Source organism: Xenopus tropicalis, chromosome 7 (genome assembly GCF_000004195.4).
Source record: "Xenopus tropicalis strain Nigerian chromosome 7, UCB_Xtro_10.0, whole genome shotgun sequence".
Lineage (NCBI taxonomy): Eukaryota > Metazoa > Chordata > Amphibia > Anura > Pipidae > Xenopus > Xenopus tropicalis.
The window spans coordinates 88,202,108-88,221,378 of record NC_030683.2 but is presented as its reverse complement, the minus strand read 5'-3'; the positions used below and the strand labels follow the sequence as shown (position 1 = coordinate 88,221,378).

At 39.9% G+C, this 19,271-nt stretch overlaps 1 protein-coding gene across 1 annotated transcript in view; it reads left to right on the top strand.

Annotated features, from left to right (window-relative positions):
• The first annotated feature begins 5,160 nt into the window (after positions 1–5,160).
• The window catches only part of ptpn11b (protein tyrosine phosphatase, non-receptor type 11, b), a 71,313-nt gene continuing 57,202 nt past the window's right edge, over positions 5,161–19,271 (top strand). Inside the window, exon 1 of the mRNA NM_001015717.1 lies at positions 5,161–5,276. Within this exon, the coding sequence (NP_001015717.1) occupies positions 5,263–5,276 (14 nt within the window). The 5' untranslated portion in view covers positions 5,161–5,262. The remainder of the gene's footprint in view (positions 5,277–19,271) is intronic.

Here is a 19,271-nt window from a genome sequence, read left to right as displayed (position 1 = left end):
ACTGAAAACACCTTAGAGCAGGGAAAGATTGTTTCAACGTTAAGCTCATGGTAATAACTTTCTGCTATATACAGTAATGATCTAGTAGTCTCATCCTGTGGCTTCAGGTTATTATAGACCTTTAGATTAGACAACATCTGCTCTTTGTATGTTATTTAACTGTATGTCATGATCACCGAAGAGGAAACTTAGGCTAATGTCAGACAGGGCTAATTCTTGGCCTGTGGTTATTCACAGACTGATAATCAGCCCCTATACTAGCATCAGCCTTTGCCTGTGCCTGCACTTGGAGCCATTGCATCAGCCTGGGTGCAGGCACAAGGAGTGAATTTTGGTGCTGGAACAAGTGAACATGCATTTTGCACTGTAATCTTTTCTGTGTGCCTACACCCAGGCTGATGTGTTTATTCTCAGGCCAAGAATCGGCCCTGTCTGGCATTATCTTTAGGGCTCATTTTCCATGGGATAAACAGTAAAATCACGCCACACACCAATTCTCGTGCCTACTTATGCTCCATTGTGTTGATTGCAAATTTTATGTAGAAGGTCAAAGGAGTAGTTCTTGATTACAAACTTGTTGCTTGCAATGCCACTCTGTGACAGCTAGAAGCACTAAAGTAAGATAGGATTTACATCTACTAGGAGTAAACAATTAATCTGAATACTGAGTTCTGAGTTTTGTATCTGGTGATAATATGTACAGTGGAGGAAATAATTATTTGACCCCTCACTGATTTTGTAAGTTTGTCCAATGACAAAGAAATGAAAAGTCTCAGAACAGTATCATTTCAATGGTAGGTTTATTTTAACAGTGGCAGATAGCACATCAAAAGGAAAATCGAAAAAATAACTTTAAATAAAAGATAGCAACTGATTTGCATTTCATTGAGTGAAATAAGTTTTTGAACCCTCTAACAAAAAAAGACTTAATACTTAGTGGAAAAACCCTTGTTTGCAAGCACAGAGGTCAAACGTTTCTTGTAATTGATGACCAAGTTTGCGCACATTTTAGGAGGAATGTTGGTCCACTCCTCTTTGCAGATCATCTCTAAATCCTTAAGGTTTCGAGGCTGTCTCTGTGCAACTCTGAGCTTGAGCTCCCTCCATAGGTTTTCTATTGGATTAAGGTCCGGAGACTGACTAGGCCACTCCATGACCTTAATGTGCTTCTTCTTGAGCCACTCCTTTGTTGCCTTTGCTGTATGTTTTGGGTCATTGTCGTGCTGGAACACCCATTCACGACCCATTTTCAGTTTCCTGGCAGAGGGAAGGAGGTTGTCGTTCAGGATTTCACGATACATGGATCCGTCCATTTTCCAGTTAATGCGAATAAGTTGTTCTGTGCCCTTAGCAGAAAAACACCCCCAAAGCAAAATGTTTCCACCCCCATGCTTGACGGTGGGGACGGTGTTTTGGGGGTCATAGGCAGCATTTTTCTTCCTCCAAACACAGCGAGTTGAGTTAATGCCAAAGAGCTCTATTTTGGTCTCATCAGACCACAGCACCTTCTCCCAGTCACTCACAGAATCATTCAGGTGTTCATTGGCAAACTTCAGACGGGCCTGGACATGTGCCTTCTTGAGCAGGGGGACCTTGCGAGCCCTGCAGGATTTTAATCTATTGCGGTGTAATGTGTTTCCAATGGTTTTCTTGGTGACTGTGGTCCCTGCTAATTTGAGGTCATTAACTAACTCCTCCCGTGTAGTTCTAGGATGCTTTTTCACCTTTCTCTGAATCATTGACACCCCACGAGGTGAGATCTTGCGTGGAGCCCCAGAGCGAGGTCGATTGATGGTCATTTTGTGCTCCTTCCATTTTCGAACAATTGCACCAACAGTTGTCACCTTCTCTCCCAGCTTCTTGCTAATGGTTTTGTAGCCCATTCCAGCCTTGTGCAGGTCTACAATTTTGTCTCTGACATCCTTGGACAGCTCTTTGGTCTTTCCCATGTTGGAGAGTTTGGAGTCTGCTTGATTGATTGATTCTGTGGACAGGTGTTTTTTATACAGGTGACTAGTTAAGACAGGTGTCCTTAATGAGGTTGACTAATTGAGTAGAAGTGTCTAACCACTCTGTGGGAGCCAGAACTCTTAATGGTTGGTAGGGGTTCAAAAACTTATTTCACTCAATGAAATACAAATCAGTTGCTATCTTTTATTTAAAGTTATTTTTTCGATTTTCCTTTTGATGTGCTATCTGCCACTGTTAAAATAAACCTACCATTGAAATGATACTGTTCTGAGACTTTTCATTTCTTTGTCATTGGACAAACTTACAAAATCAGTGAGGGGTCAAATAATTAATTCCTCCACTGTATCTTCACTGGCTGCTATACATATGTTATTGGAAGCAAAAGAAAGTGGGATCTACTTAGGATGTTGTTGCTAATAATATGATACATGTAATATGCTGCCTGGATTTGGACCAAGAACCGCTGTTTACTATGCAGCTTTCTTTACAGTTTACCGATTTGAGCAGACTGCTGGGTTTGTGGCTCGCTTCAATAATATCTTTAGCCTTCAAGGCAGGAATGATGGCTATAGGTGGTCTCTACTTATCTACACCTGTTCTAAATTTATAGTAATCAAGCATATAAATCCCTACCTCTCAGTTTCTTCCATGCCCATTATAGGTCTATCTAGTATAGTTCCTGAGTGCACCTTTGGTTCCGCTTATCTGATTCCATCCCCTGCCCGTATCCTGACTTCGACTGGACTCACCTGGACTGACCCCCTTTGCCTGTTTGACTTCCCTTCTGGATCCTGCGCTGCTGTTCTGGTTTTGACCTGGCCTGTCTGACTCTGGTTCTTGTACGCTGCCTCAGTCCTCATCCTGCAATATGGTTTTCTTGTTTGCTCAGACTGTTGCCCTGGTTGTCTTACTTTAGGACCTTGTGGTGCCCGAATACTGGAGGGCTCCACCTCAAGCCAAACGTTATAAAGGTTATAGGGAGAAGTGTGAGCTGCGACCGAGACCTTGGCAATTGTTCTGGGCTATCGATCATGACATTATGTAATGGGTGTCAGTGATTCATGTGATTCTTTAATACAGCTGCTGGCCAGTAGAATAGAAAACTGTTACTACTATGCGACCATCTTTCTCAGCTGACCCTGAGGTAGGTCTGGATGTGGCAGAATTGTAATGTAATACATACGTATTGTAAAGATACTGGTCATCGGTGGTTTTTAGCCAGAAATGTGATTTATAAGGAATAGTAAATGGATAAGGTACTTCCTGAGTATAACAGCCAATTTATTGGTACAGCATAAATAAGCAGTTTCTTATAAAACCAGACCAACAATAATCAAAGGAGACAAAGCAAATGTGAATAAACAGTCTAACCATAAAAGTACACCTCATTCATTGGATTCCCTCCAGTGGACGCCACTCAGGGATATAATTAACCTGGCCCCCTGGCTACTTGCAGGCAGAAGATGTGATCAATCCAGCTATATGGAGAAGCAAAAGGGTGCAGATCCCCTTCTCTCAGCCTGCAGGAAAAGGCAGGCTGAGAGCAGGGGAGCCAACTCTCTTTGTGCACTTGCCTTTATAATAGGTGAGTGTTGGCTATGGGCTACTAATGCTACACTGCTTCTTCTTGGTGGGGTGAAATCTATTTTTACTATCTTGTCTTATCTGTGTCACCACTACAATGAAGTTCATAGTGTCCCTGCTCCAGGACTTCACTAAAGGCTGTTGGTTAATTTAGGGCCTATCCTTCATTGTCCTAGCACATCCACCCTTCCTACGAGCTGGAGACCAAAGAAGGCTAGTTATATGCTACCTTCCCTTATATAAACTAGGGGCAGGAACTAGTCATGGTGCTCCTAAAAAATCTTGCCTCCACAGAGTACAGGTCACTGCTTGGGGACTTTAAGAGCAGCAGAAAAATCTACTTTATATTAATCTACTTTATATTTAATTGAACATACAGAAGTGTGGCCATGCCATTTGATATATTTTAACAATATAGGGAAGTGAACAATGTAGAATGGCTGTGCATTCATCAGGTTCTCATTGTTTTGGCATCTCATGGTATTTTATTTATATCACCTGGCCATCATCCATAGTCAGTGCATCTGTATCATTGACTCCTTCATCTGCACCTTTAGCTGTAAATGTTATCATATTGTGGAGTAGTTTATTTGGACTTCCTGGCAGAGAATGATTTTATTGATGCCTGAAATGACTTTCCTGCCTTTGTCCCCTTTTATATTTATAGAATATGTAAATACACAAACTGGGATAGAGATGGCTTTTTGACATGCTCTGATTATTTTAGTAAAAAAAAAATAAGACTTTCTGCGAAAATGAAAGATTTATAAAGGAAAGTAACACTTTCCCATGTATATCCTCATGTGCAACTCGATAGCAGCCAGGACCAAGCGGTCTCAGTTGCTTCATAAATCAGGGCAAAGCGATTGGTTTCGGCCATATGACTGGCATGTAGCTCAGAGGTATAACTCGACCTGAATTCTTTCCCTCAAGTTATCGGAAGCCAAGAAAAGTCTAAAACCAGTTTCTTCGCATCCCCATTGCGGGCCCTAACCGAGAGGGTAATAATCCCGGCAACATCCCCCACAAGTAAAGCCAACTTTATCCAAGCGTTTCCGTGCAAAGCCATAGCACTACTAACCACAGCCAGCGCTACCCTACGCACTCTCTATTAGAGCGGACAGTGACATTACTAAGGGACAGCAAACTAAACAGGTGAAAATTCCATTGGCCCTTTAACTGCCTCTCCCTTCAGGGACCGTCACTCCTGAAGGGGCGGGGACTTGTCGGCATGACGCAAGGTGAGTACTTACCCAATAAATAGGCAGTGTTCTATAGCTGCATGTCAGCCGGAGCTGCGATTGGTTAACCTGTCAGGAAAAGTCTTTTCTAGGAGGTGCCTTAGGCCACCAATAATGAACCTGTGACTTTGCTGGGGATGGTGGAAGTTGCAGTTCAGCAGCAAAAAGATAGATTTTAGCCCCAGATGTCTACCAGTAACCTGTACTGGACTGTGCGGATATTATAGAATAGATGGGCGGATACCACGCAGCTATGTGGTCATTGTGGGCGTGTCGGTGGGCGTGCCAGGAGAATGTGAGCTGCAGGCGCACACAGGGGGTGACCGGATCTGTATGAAGCCGCGCTGCTTGGAGCCGGGTGTATCGGGAAGAGCTGCAGGGAAACACCGACAGTGCAGCGGCCAGTCTCTGGGCTCATACAAACCATCTCTCCATCTGAAGAGCACGCATAGGCCTGACAGCTGACATGACATCCCGCAGGTAAGAGCAGCACAACACAGGGTCTGGCTTATCTAGTCTTTAGGGGGCGGGAAGTGTCTCAGCCCCTCGCACTGGCAGTCTGGCACAGCACCTTTAGCCCATTCATTTGTCACTTCATTTATACCACCACTCCTGCTTCTACTTTATCCATCTGTGCCAATTCTTCAACCCTTCGTCCCTTACAGTGCTTCGCCCTGTCCATGTTACCCATCTGTGCCATTATCAGTGTCTATTTCCTGTGTGCCAATGCTTTTACCCATCAGCCCTTTCTCCTGTGCCAGTGCAACAAACCATCAGTTTGCTGTTTTTCTGCTTATGCTTCAACCTATCAATATATTCACGTCTTGTGCCAATACCCAATGTTAGGCTGAAGCATTGGCACAAAGGGGGGCACTGATGGGTTGAAGTAGAGGTACTGTGCCAGAGCTTCAACCCATCAGTGCCCCCCTTTGTGCCAATGCTTCAGCCTAACAATATCTACCTCTTGTGTCAATGCTTTTACCCATCTTCCCTCCTCCTATTCCAATACCCACCCACCTTAGTGCCAATGCTTCAGCCTATTAATGCCCACCTATTGTATCAATTGTGCCCCGTACCTGTCCCTTACTTTGCCAGTACTTCAACCCATCAGTGCCCTCCTTTTGTGCAAATGCTTCAGCCTATCAATGTCCTCTTGCTTTGGTTCTTTTACCCATCATACCCCCTTAGTTGCTTGTGCTTCAGCCTACCAGAGACCTCTTTTATGCCAATACATCAACCTGTTAAATGTTCACCTCTATACCAATATTTTATCATTGCTTCATCCTATCAAAGGACACGTAAACTCAAAAAAAGTTTTGGATAATTAAAGCAACTTTGCAATGTACATTAACTGCAAATTTTTAATGGGTTTAAGTTATTTGTATATATAATTGCTATTAAAAGCAGTAGTTGTCTGTCCATTTCTAGTCTCTGCCCTGGTGGATCTGATGTTTGAAACAATGTAACACAAGGCAGCAGATTTTATAGACCTGACTTGTGGAGGAGACTGGCTTTTGTAACATTATTTAAAAAGTAACAACCAGGAGTTCAGCAAATGCAGCTTTCAATAGCAGTTTCATTTACAAATAACTTTGACAGCACTTAATTTATTTTAATAAGTTCATGTTGGAAAGTTGCTTAGAATTATGTTTTTAGGCAAACTTATTTTTGGGGTTGACATGTCTTTTAATGTACCTCAACTAATCCCCATACTGTGCTTCAACCTAACAATTTTCTCTAATGCACTTGGGCCTCCACCCTTAAGTGTCCCCCTAACATGCCCCCCATTTCTAATATTTCAATATCATTGCCCCTTTACCTGCTAAACTATTAATGCTTCCCACTTGTGCCAGTTCTTTCATTTAATATTGCGCCCGTTTTGTGGCAATACTTCACAATATCAGCGTCCCACTACTGCGCAAATGATACAGCTCATATGTGTCCTCCTTCTGTACCACTTCTTTAGCCCAGCAGTGTCCACCAGAGTTAATGGCTTCTTATGAAATTGACTATAGTGTGTTCTCATGTTACTTTAGATTGTAAGCTGCACTGGGACAGGGCCTGACTATCATTCTAGGTAAAGCTCTGCATAACAGTGTCAATATACAAAAAGGATAAATTAGTATGTATTAAGCCATGCTTTAGATTTTTTGAACCCCTCTGATGCCAAAGCCGTTTTCCTGTTACATCGTTTCAGCCCATTAGTGTTTTCCACCATTCCCAGTCTTTTAGGAAATTCATATTTACTTTTGTTTGTGTTTTAATCCTAGAAACTGATATTACTGCCTGTATTGCCAATAAACCAACTATTACATTTGTGGGGTAACATAAACTTACTGGGCCCTATAGCAAAATCTTCACCCCACCAACCTTGGAAAAGATCATTTTTCATGGGGTTACTCCACACCAAACATCATGTGCCACAGAATTTAAATTAATAATTTCTTGTACATTATCATTTTATTAAAAAATATATCTAATACTATCTACTGTGATGTCAGTGTTCTTGTCATGCATTGTGCTTGGTTTGTGTCTTGGTGCCAAGCATCATATCCTTTACAGTAGTTCTTGTCTTCATTTCCTTTGTGCATAGTCTCTCCTTCCTCATATCTCCCTCTATGTTTTTCCTTTATATATAACTCCTATGTACTTTTTTTGTCTCCACTTGATAATCCACCTATGCCCCTTTTGTTATATTCCCTTTCCCTTCCCTGTCTTCTTTCTGGTATTCTACTATGCCTCACATTTATGTCTCTTTATGTGATTTATCCCTATCAATGGGTCCTTTGGTTCATTGTCTTTTCATCACTCTTGAGCCCTCTGTACCTAGTCCATTTCTTTCTTTGTGTCTATTTGAGTTGCTGTGTTCCTTATCCCTTTAACTCTTAAACGCCATTGGTTCCCTTGCCTTTTTTCACTTCTTTTACTTTGTCTCTGTTCATTACCTAGGCCTCCATGATTCTCTTTTTGGTTGACATTCCTCCTACTGTGCTTTACACTTTTGACTTGTGCATCTCAGTTTTTCCTCCTCCACTTAGGTTCCTGAGTGCAAATTTTGCCTCTTCCTGTACCTCTCTCTGCTTCCTCATGATAATATATTTCCTCTTCCTGTGAACATTTGGGCCCCAACCCTGTCCAACATGTAAATAACAATTTATGTAGTGCGGCTCGGTATGATTTTTGTTTTCTACAGTCACAATGTATCCAAATAGATACAAGACAGAAGTGTAGCACTTCTGTTTTATATCTTTTTTTGACATGGGGTAAATAACATCTCTCGGTATTAATGACAGGGCTATGATAGGCTAAAATAACCATTAAGTAATTGTCGGAATGGCAGCACATTCTAGCATATTATCTTTTTTTCCCTGGGCTGGTGCTTCAAGGGAAAAGGTGCATAGGCTTGCAGACAATTCTACAGCAACACCACATTGCCATGTGTTTTACTTAAACCAGGCGTCCCTTGCAAACACTTGTGCATGCACCTTCGAGTAAAGTCTGATGAAGTATGTCTAGGTTAAAGTAAGAAAGATTGCAGTGTGGCGTTGCTGTAGAAACTTCCCAGCTGGATAACTGTTTATTCCAAAAAGGAGAAGTGGGAGAGGAAAAATAATTTTGCTTTAAATGGGAAAGAGGCATGATCTTGTAAAAAATCACCACAGAACCTATGCTATTAAAGCTGGTGATCCTTGTTCTTTTCAGGATAAACATTTTAATTTATGGTGTCGGCAAAAAAACTGACCCATTTAACCTTTTTTTTTTTTTCAAGTAGGAACTGGCCTTTCAAGTGTCCCAAATACTGACACTGTTTGCAGAGTTAAAATTCTGTTTCCTGCTCTGTTATCTGGCCCTACAGTAATAATTAACAAGGATTTCTTGCTGGTTGAACCCAGTCAGCCCCCTTCTATTGTGTCAGAGCCAGGAACTGAAGAGTCCTGCAGCTAAACACCAAGGGACCTATTTAACAGAGCATCATATTTATGCAACATACAATTTCTGATAACTGCTTATATTTATGACCTGAAAAATTGTCTAACCTCAGAGTACTCTTGGATTTCATTAAGCATTTACCTTATTTATATTGCATTTCTGTTTTTTAAACAACATAAAACCTAGCACTTAACACTAATAATAATACTATTAATAAATAATAATAATATATTTTATACTACACTTTTTTTTTTGTCTTGACTGGAAGAAGGAGTACTTTGTGGAAGAGTGTATGAGGGTTTAATTAGTAACCATCTTCCTCAGTAGTTACCCAGAGTGTGCTAGCCCTGAATATGTGGAGGCTACATTAAAAACATTGGATAAATCGGCAAAGCTACTGCTCTACAGTCTCTGCTCTGAAGAAAAGGAGGAAATAACTTGTTCTGCTTATGACTGGATAATAATTGATTGCTACCCCTTTCTATTGTCAACAAAAGCACTTTTAATGAAGCATAGTCAATTTACTGTATTAAAGAAGAATATCTTCTTAAAGGGAAATGTAATGTGGGCATTTGTTATGCCAAGTGTTTTTAGTAGCCCAAACGTACAGTACCAAAATACCCAACCACTGAGGAGAAAGGAGGGTGATCTGGGGGGGTTTGACCCCATTCTGTGCAGCAAAAATATGCAGTGAGCAAAATGCCAGTAATCTCCCTGTGTGCCAATGCCCTAAATTAATTTTTGGATTATGTGTGGATAGTGGTATTTTTGATGACCCTTAATTTGTTTTAATCTTTATTACATTAAAGGCCAGTGACATCAGGATATTAAAATGCCTCAAAAGCATTTAGCTGACTCACCTGGGGCATTTTCTCTGGCAGCAAAGAAGCCCTTGGGGGTGACCCTGCTGCCTCCTATTGACTTCAGGGGTTACCTCAAGACACTGGCTCTACTGGTTAATCTCAGCAGGAAAAGGTGTTTTACATAATGTATATTATCTGTTGGTCCATGGACCAACGTATATTATCTGTTGGTCCGTGGTCAAACAACAGATAAAATATGATGATAGTAAATCACTGTAATGAAAATCAGGATTTCTTCCCTAAAGATAAGATCTTTACATGTACTAGTTCAAAATTAATAGCATGTTAGATTAAATTCACAATATTCATTTTGTGAGTGATTTATAAAGCACAAAATAAATAACAGATAACAACAAAAGATCAATTCCTAAGTTGTCTATTCTACTTGAGTCTTCAAAGGACTAATTAGTTAGTTAATTTTAAGGTGAAGATCCCCTAAAAAACAAATCTGTTTATTTAAATTTCCATCCTTTTATTCAATCTTGGATGCTTAAATTGTCCGTGTTATTTCCAGGAGCCTGAGATCAGTCACTAGAGTGTCTGTGACACAGCAGAATGTAGCTTTCTCTGGCGGGTCCATATTTGGCAGCTGACCTTACCCCATGCATATGGCACTGAAAAATGGGCCAAATGCTAAACCTGAGCTATTTTGGGTAAAAGCTGGCCATACAGGAATTGTCCATAGTAGAATAAATGCATTCATTTAGTCTGTTTGGGGGCGCTGGGAAAGCAGGTAATTTAAGAGAGTGATTTAGCCTATATTTTTAAAGTATGTAAAGTTGTAGTTAACCTTCAAAACACTTTTTTTCAGTTCAGTTGTTTTAGATAGGACAATCAAAAAATGACTTTTTCATTTTTTTTTTTTATGTTTGAATTTTTTTTTTAATATTGTAGTTTCAACATTTCATTGTAACCTTCTCATTCCTTGGAGAAGCTCTGCAAGGGTTTGGTGTCACCAAGCTGTTCAGTTTGATGCATTAGTTACATTAGCTGATACATTTCTTACCTTCAGCTTTAAATAGCATAATCCTTGATTTTGAGTCAGCAATTATAATTGATATAATAGTGGCAAGTCATGTATGAAATTGTAACAGTTGAGAGCCTGCGCCTGCATTATTGAAATGTCCAACTGAAACACCAGAGAAAGCTGTAAAAAAAAAAAAAATTGAAAGCCCGTGGAAAAAAAAGTTTTTTTTCTGATGTTCTGTATAAAATCAACTGAACTATAAAATAAGTGTTTGGAAAGTAAACAATCCATTTAAGAGCTAAGACACTTGTAGCTACTAGTAGCAACTACTTGTCACGGCTACTAAACGCCATAAAATACCCTGCCATAGACAATACTGAGATTTGCCTCTGCTAAAACACACTTAAGGTGGCCATACACGCACCGATAATATCGTACGAAACCTCGTTTCGTACGATATTCGGTGCGTGTATGTATGTCGGCGAGTCGACCGATATCGCAGGAAGCTGCTGATATCGGCCAACTCGCCGATCGGACCAGTTTGAAAATTTTGATCGGGCGCCATAGAAGGCGCCTGACCAAAATCTCCCTTCAGCGCTGAATTGGCAGTAGGAGGTAGAAGTCCTATTGTTTCTACCTCCTTACCTGCCGATTCAACCCTGAATGGTGTGTGGCGGATCTGACGATGTTTTGTGCGACCGATGGTCGCACAAAACATCGCCAGATCGCCACGTGTATGGCCAGCTTTAGAGGCAATTATCAGCAAATGATAGCTGTGAGTACCTGCTACTAGTAGCTCTGTGTGTCTTCACATTAATTTACATATGGCTGCTGCAAAAAGAATAAAAAAGGATTAATCAAAGTTATTGTAGATTATTGTGATTACAAACAAGCTAAAGCTCAGTTTATACCACCCAAATGTTCCTGTTTTGGCAAGGTAAAACCTGTCTGTGGACCCCTGATGGTTTGGACTTGCCCAAAAGTGTTGGAGTTTAAGTCACAATAGCGGGGTGTATGGGCATAATGTAAGGCAGTTATCCCCAACCAGTGTCTTGTGAGAAACATGTTGCTCACCAACCCCTTGAATGTTGCTCCCAGCGTCCCCAATACAAGTGGATATTTTTGAATTCCTAGCTTAGTGGCAAGTTTTGTTTAAAAAAAACAAACAAACAACAAGATGTGCTGCCAAACAGAGCTTCCTGTAAGCTGATAGTGTGCATACCTAATAGCCAATCCACAGCCTTTAAGGTGGCCACACACGACCATCGGTCGCACGAAAGATCGTCAGACCCGCCACTAACCTTCAGGGCTGAAACGGCAGATAAGGAGGTAGAAACAATAGGATTTCTACCTCCTTCTGCCGATTCAGCCCTGACGGCAGATTTTGCTCAGGCGCCTTCTATGGCGCCCGATCAAAATCTTTTGACCTGGGCGATCGGCAACTCGACCGATATCAGCAGCTTCCTGCGATACCGGTCGACTTGCCATACACGCACTGAATATCGTACGAAGCGAGGTTTCGTACGATATTATCGGTGCGTGTATGGCCAGCTTTATTTGGCACCTCCATGCACTTTTATGGTGCTTGTATCTTTTTACGTTTGACCGTGGCTCACAAGTAAGAAAGGTTGGACACCCCTGATGTAAGGGGACAGGGCTGAGCAGGGACATGGTGTAAACATCCCTATTTTCAATTCTGTGATTGTGGAATTATACTAACTGTGCAGGGAACCAAAAGATTAAAATTATGAATGGTTAAAAAGGATAAAAACTTTCCCCAAGTAAATGTATGTATGAATGACGTTTGCAATTGGCTTTAATTTTTCTCCTTAATATTTCTAAAACTGCATTCAACCTTGCCAGATGAGCATAGTCAATGTGTATGGCCACCTTTAAAGACTACGTTGGACTGCATGTGGTTTTCTCCTGAAGGGCTTCCACAAGTCCATAGGGGCCAAATGATTGAATCAGCATAATTTGGCCTCCGAGAAGTGACCTCTGCTGCACTGTTTCAAGAGGCACCAGGAATAAATGGAGAGAACAGAAAGGGAAAAACAAATACTGCTTTAGCAAGTATACTCCCTTTTATGTTGTTCAGTATAATGGCCTTTAGTTTCTTGATTTGTCAGCAAAAATGCTTTGCTTTTTCATTGGAAATATGACTTAATGGATGAAGAGATGGCTAAATTGTGTCAGCATAATTACAAATATTGAATATATGTATTTTAGTGGCTATTAATACATAAGAATTATTGAAGCAAATATAGCTTTGTAATATAATTTATAATGGGCTTTTCTTGGAACAGCCTATTAAAAACCAAGACTGGATTTGAATTAAAATGCTAATGCAGTGGCTGGATGTGTCTTTGCAAAATTGTACAAATAATCAAAATATCTCTTAGGTCCTTATGCAGCCACCTTTTAGAGTATGCCAGTTTGTAAATGCAAAAGTAATTCTGCTTCCCTGAAAATGAATAATATGCCATTGCAAGTAAAGTGAATATCTTTGCCCAAAAAAAAGTATTAAGATCCTGATATATGATTGGCAGGTAGATATGCTGTGCTTTGGATGCAGTATACTTATTTTCAATATGAGCCCAGTTCTGTGTTATTATTGTTTTAATTACAAATCAGACAGTGCTTGGAGAAAAAATAAACCTCAAACCTTCATTCTTCGAAGAACTGGTGGAGAGAGAAGACATTTAGGGGAATGGCATAATTGACAACATGTAGCATATTGGGCAGGGGAAATACTTCAATCATCATACCATTTTTTTTTCAATAGAACTTGCCAGAAAACATTTGCTGCACTTGCATGACTGATTATTGCTAGTAAGTGATGGCAGCAAGCACACTTTAATCCTTTGTTGCTGTGTGCTATGTAGTCAGCACAGGGAATGCATAGAGGGAACAATGTGGTTTGAGCAGGTTTCCTATAAAACTGCTGTATTTGGCATGTTTTGCCAAAACTGTGTTTCATCCAAAGTAAACTGCAGGACACTAATGTTTGAGATTGGACAAAGGCATAATAAGACCTGGGAGTTACTTTTAAAATATTTGGGTGCTATTTGGTCTGTGACTTAGATTAAAAAAGGGAAATATATCCATAACTAGGTTTTTAAAGTAATTAAGTCATACTGCACCCAAATATTTCCTATATGGCTAGAGGGTGAGCTGTGCAAACACCAAATGCTCATCTCAATTTTCAGATCATGCATCAGCCCTCCTGTTGGCATGATGGTGTCTCCTCCAACTCTGAGCATCTCGTTTTTTCTGGGTTCAGTTTCAACCATCAGGCATTCATCCACATAAGTATTGTAAGTAGTGGAGGATGCTTGTTGTTTGCATTGACTGGGGAATGCAAGTCCCTGAGGATCTTCCAACTGGCTCTGATAAAACAACACCGCTTAGTGCTAAAAGGTTCAATGCACAGATTCTAGCCAAATAACTCATTATTAAAACCAAAACACAGCAAACAACTGGTGGTAACTGTTACAGGAATGGTTTGGATAGCTTATCTTCTAAAAGTAATCCTGACACTTGCAGGTAAATGCACCATATTAACTCATTGCTTTCTATTGAAAAGAAAGGGATTGCTTGAGAATGCTGAAGCGTTGAAATCTATACAACCCAAAGACCACTCTGTGGCTTTATTTATTGCCTTAAGCTGCCCATATACCTACCGGTAAAATCGTACGAAATCGCAAAATTTTTCGGACGATGTGCCTGCCGACTATTTCATGTCAACTATTTCATCCTACAATTTCAGCCTGAAGGCATTCGAATGTATATCCGAACGTTTGTGGGAAAACGTCTAAAATCGGAAAGTGTATGGGCAGCTTTAGCGTAGCCTTTACAGACAACTATTAGGGTGGTGCTATGAGCTCTGTTGGTATAGGCTATAAATATGTTTTGTAATTCAGTGTTTCATAACTTTTTTTTTACACATTTAGTCGTAAAACTAGCTTCTTAACCACCTTTGCTGAGATGAATAATATGGCACCCATTTATCTGTTAAATACAGAGAATCAGTTTTTCTTACACACAATAATCCAAGCCCCAAGATGTTACCATCAACCAAAAGAACATTAAATGCATTATGAAACTGATAATTAAGGTTTGTTTGCCTTGAGGCTGTCTTCTATTTTGGTATCCGTGCCAGTTTGCACACTCTTTTACTTACGTGTCTTTTTTAATTGCAGGTTTTTGCTTAGCTTGCTTTTGGAGAAGCTGTTTTTGTCTTTGTACAGCGTTATATATAAAGTGAAAAAAAAAAAATTAGCAGTTAGGCATTTGTATAGAGGGCACCCCTTCTATATTTTCAGTATTGCATTTGGCTGCTTCTAGCTAAACTGCCATCATATTTGTATGAGGCATCTGAAAAGCAATTGAGTTAAACTTATAAGTAGTTGCAAAGTGGATGTGACCTATCTCCTTACAGGCACGTGTCCACTCCATAAAAGGATTTAGATAACCTTCGTCATCCTTCAAGTTAATCATTTACAAAACTGACACATTAGTCTGAAAAATGACTGGATTGGGTTAACATTTATGCAGGGCACAATTTGTGCAGAAAGGGGTGTATCATTTTTTACGCGTCTTGCTCTTTTGCTTATTGGGCATTCCTTGATCAGCTGTGAATAGTTACCTCCATCTCTCATTCAGTGTTTAATACAGCTCCTTCTGCGTAAACTCAGAAAGGGGAGGTCAATATGTGACCATAAGGGGTATGTGTTTGCTTGCTGAAGGAGGCTCTAAAACTTCCCACTTCTGGGAGGCAAGAGCAGGGAATTCTGTACTTTTAGTCGGTGCTCTTAGAGTTTAATTGGTAGCTTGGGTCAAGCTTGGAGGATATAGAGAAGGGCTCAATATAGCCTAAAGCCTCAGCATAGAGAAGGTGGGAATAGTACACGGAAAGCTGATGTGTGTTGATTCCCCTGAAACACTGGTTGCAAGGGGTAAGCTGAGCCAGGGTTGTTGCAATAGAGACAGCAGGCCCAATTGCTACTTGGGGCTGAGTAGTATAGGGAAAGTCTTGGCTAATACAGGTATAGGACCCGTTATCCAGAATGCTCAGGACCAAGGGTATTCCGGATAAGGGGTCTTTCCGTAATTTGGATCTCCATACCTTAAGTCTGCTAAAAAATCAATAAAACATTAATTAACCCCAATAGGATTGTTTTGCATCCAATAAGGATTATTTATATCTTAGTTGGGATCAATTACAAGGTACTGTTTTATTACAACGGAGAAAAAGGAAATCAGTTTTAAAATTCTGAATTATTTGATTAAAATGGAGTCTATGGAAGACGGGCTTTCTGTAATTTGGAGCTTTCTGGATAACGGGTTTCCGGATAAGGGGTCCGATACCTGTACACAATTGATATAGTCCCTGGTAAGAGAGGGGATTATGATAGCAGTTGTAGATGATGTGAAAAAGTTCTTTTATGAAACTTGTTTTGTTCTGGGCAATACACAGCAAGTATGTTTTATTTTTTCCTTCCTCAGGCTCATTACCCACAGTCACATTTTTATTATTCTCTCATATGGTTCCACTGCATTTAAATTTTATAGCTCATTTGTATTTGAAAGGTTTATTAAATGAGCGATGAACTTTCAATTAATGCGTTTGCTGTTTTTCTCTATTAGATTTTTTGAAAGACTATAAGGTGATTCCTAATGGTTAGGCACATAATGTGCTTTATACCCAACATCCAGGTCACATATACAATGCAGTGGGGAGTTTCCAATTAAAGTTTACAACAGTTTGCAATAGTACTGTGCTATCAGTAGAAGAAACTGTTCAACAATTTTCTTTTGTACATGGGGAAGTGTATTTTGGCCATTATTTCTTCCTTTCCAAAAACATGGGCACTTTTGTATTTTCTGATTGCATCAAGCATTACACCCTGGCAATATAGCCAATTTTTACTGACTGTCTGAGCACATGTATAACGTTTGTGGTCTATTTGAATAGACCATGGTGAGATCAGAGTGGACCTGTCCAGAATGAAAATTTCTTCTGCTGGTATATGTGTGGCAATGTGAGGGTCACTTCATTTAATGCAGATACCATTTTTCAAGCCACCTAATACTTATGTTCTGTTTGCTTGTGCACTGTGTATGTCCTTTGGAACAGTATCAGTCTGGCCCATGGACAATCAGTAAAATTCTTTGAAGGCTGACTGCCTTAACAGAATCATGGAAAAAAAGAGATTGTATAATTGGTCCTGATTTGTAACATTTCTAACAGAGCTAGGGCTTTATGTAAGCTAATGAAAGCCTTTCAACATAAAATATTGTTATAAATTGATCATTAAAAGATCAACTAAAGAAGAAAGCATTAGCCTAGCAGTAAAATGGTTAATGCCTAGGGATTACCGTTTTTCAGCTCAACTGATCCCTGATGTTGGTGACACTACACATACTCAGTATGCTCTGGGATGCTGTACATGTTTACTGTGTATACCTGAATGCACAATCTATTTATGCCTCGAAATGTCATTACTGGGGCCTAAGTAAACACATCACAAGATATCAAGCTTCTGGGGACAACAAGGGTTTTCAGTGTCTGGTGGTGCATGTATTCTGGGGTACCACTGTGTTACTTTTTTGTGCTATTAGTTCAGTATTTCTTTAAAGTGGAACCACTGTTTATTTGTGTAATGTGACCATTAAATACTTGCAATTCATAAGACAAGCCAGAAGCAATTTAAAGCTTTAATTTTTTAAAGCTATTTAAAATTGATTTTGTAACCAAACAGTTCAAAGTAATCAATACCTGTCCTTTCCTTCTGTGTTTCAGAAAGGGAAATTATTATTTCTGTAAGAGCTATCAGGCAACAAAGGGTGATATTGGGAGCTTTGACCCAATTATTGATTGAAATTTATTAAGTAATGCTTTCTGGGTTGATTCAGTAGTAGATCAATTCACAATAAATCTTTCTGAATCAATCTAAGTTATTGGATGATAAATTACAAAAAACACCATGAATCAACTAGAATCCATCAATCCAAAATGATTTTTTTTTATAAATCAGCCCCAATCATATATATTTGTCACCCCAAACCCACTGTGTTTCCTGAACTTAAACTCCCATCTTATGGAAATAACTGAAGATGATTGTGTTATTTGTAGTTTATTAACAGAAAGCAAAGTATTATGATTCACAGGGAAGCAATTCTTCATGTATTCCTTTTCAGTGTAGTCATTAATCTGCTTGCTCAATTTCCCAGTACTCTGTTACACTGCAGTTTTGTCCACTGCTACAATATAAAGTGGATGCTGGCAGGGAAATAATACTTCTTTTGGCTTAGAGTAACTCATGATCTTGCCACCTGCTTGCCTAATGCACAGCTAGGTCACAGGTGAAGAGTTGCCTGCACTCTTAATCTGGCCATACACGCAACAATAGTATCATATGAAAGCTAGTTTCATCGTGTGTATGGCAGATCGACGAGACAACCAATATCGCAAGAGCTTTGGATATTGGTCGTCTCAACGATCGGACATGTCACCTCCATATCTGACGATTCAGCCCTGAACGTCAATAGAGGGAATAAACAATCTTTACTTCAACCAATGGTAACAGGAAAGATTGTTATTGGTATGTGCATGGCCAGCTTTAATGGGAAATATTTCATCTGCTCTTTCTGAGGGCCATTGCTTACACTGTGGCTGTTTGACTGAACGTAAACCTGTAGAACCATTGTCATGCAGTCCTATGCTTCTTTCTAGAGAAACTATATCTAATAGGGCCATTTTGGTGATATGGCCCTAGTTAAATTGCCGTATATTGTCGTAGTTAAATTGCATGACATGCCATTAAATATTAAAGGAACAGGAACACCAAAAAATGAAAGAGCTTTAAAGTAATAAAAATATAATGCACTGTTTCCCTGCACTGGTAAAACTGGTGTGTTTGCTACAGTAACACTACTATAGTTTATATAATAAGCTGCTGTGTAGCCACGGGGGCAGCCATTCAAGCTGGAAAAAAGGAGAAAAGGCACAGGTTACATAGCAGATAACAGATAAGTTCTGTAGAATACAATAGTGTTTTATCTGTTATCTGCTAAGTGTCTGTGCCTTTTCTCCTTTGAATGGCTGCCCCCATGGCTACACAGCAGCTTTGTTTATATAAATTATAGAAGACTTTCTGAAGTAAACACACAACTTTTACCAGTGCAGGGCAGCAGCACATTATATTTTAGTTACTTTTATACACATTCATTTTTTGGTGTTACTGTTCCTTTAAATCATTTGTTGTAAATGTACAGTAGTAATGACACTTTAAAATCTAAAAACCTGTTCTTTCACAAATTGCTATATTTACTTTTGGTTAATGTCAGCCATGGTACATTCTGTGGTGACGAAGACAAAGCCTTGTCTGCCTCCCGTGGTTTCAACTGACTTCAGTGGAAACATGCGGAAGTGCAAACACAAGTGCTTTTCTGCCCAAAAATGCTTAGTATGCGTGATATTAGGCTCACAGTACAACTAGCAGACTCCCCTGAAAAGAGGGGCTTGTAGCAGTACCTGAATGGCACACTGAAGGCCAGTGAGGGAGAGAATTGCTGAGTGGGGACATTTACTGTCTTAGATAGTTAAAAGTAGGGATGCACCGAATCCCGGATTCAGTTCGGGATTCGGGCCGAATACAGCCTTTTTTTGATGGATTCGGTTTCGGGCGAATCCACGGTCCTGACCGATCC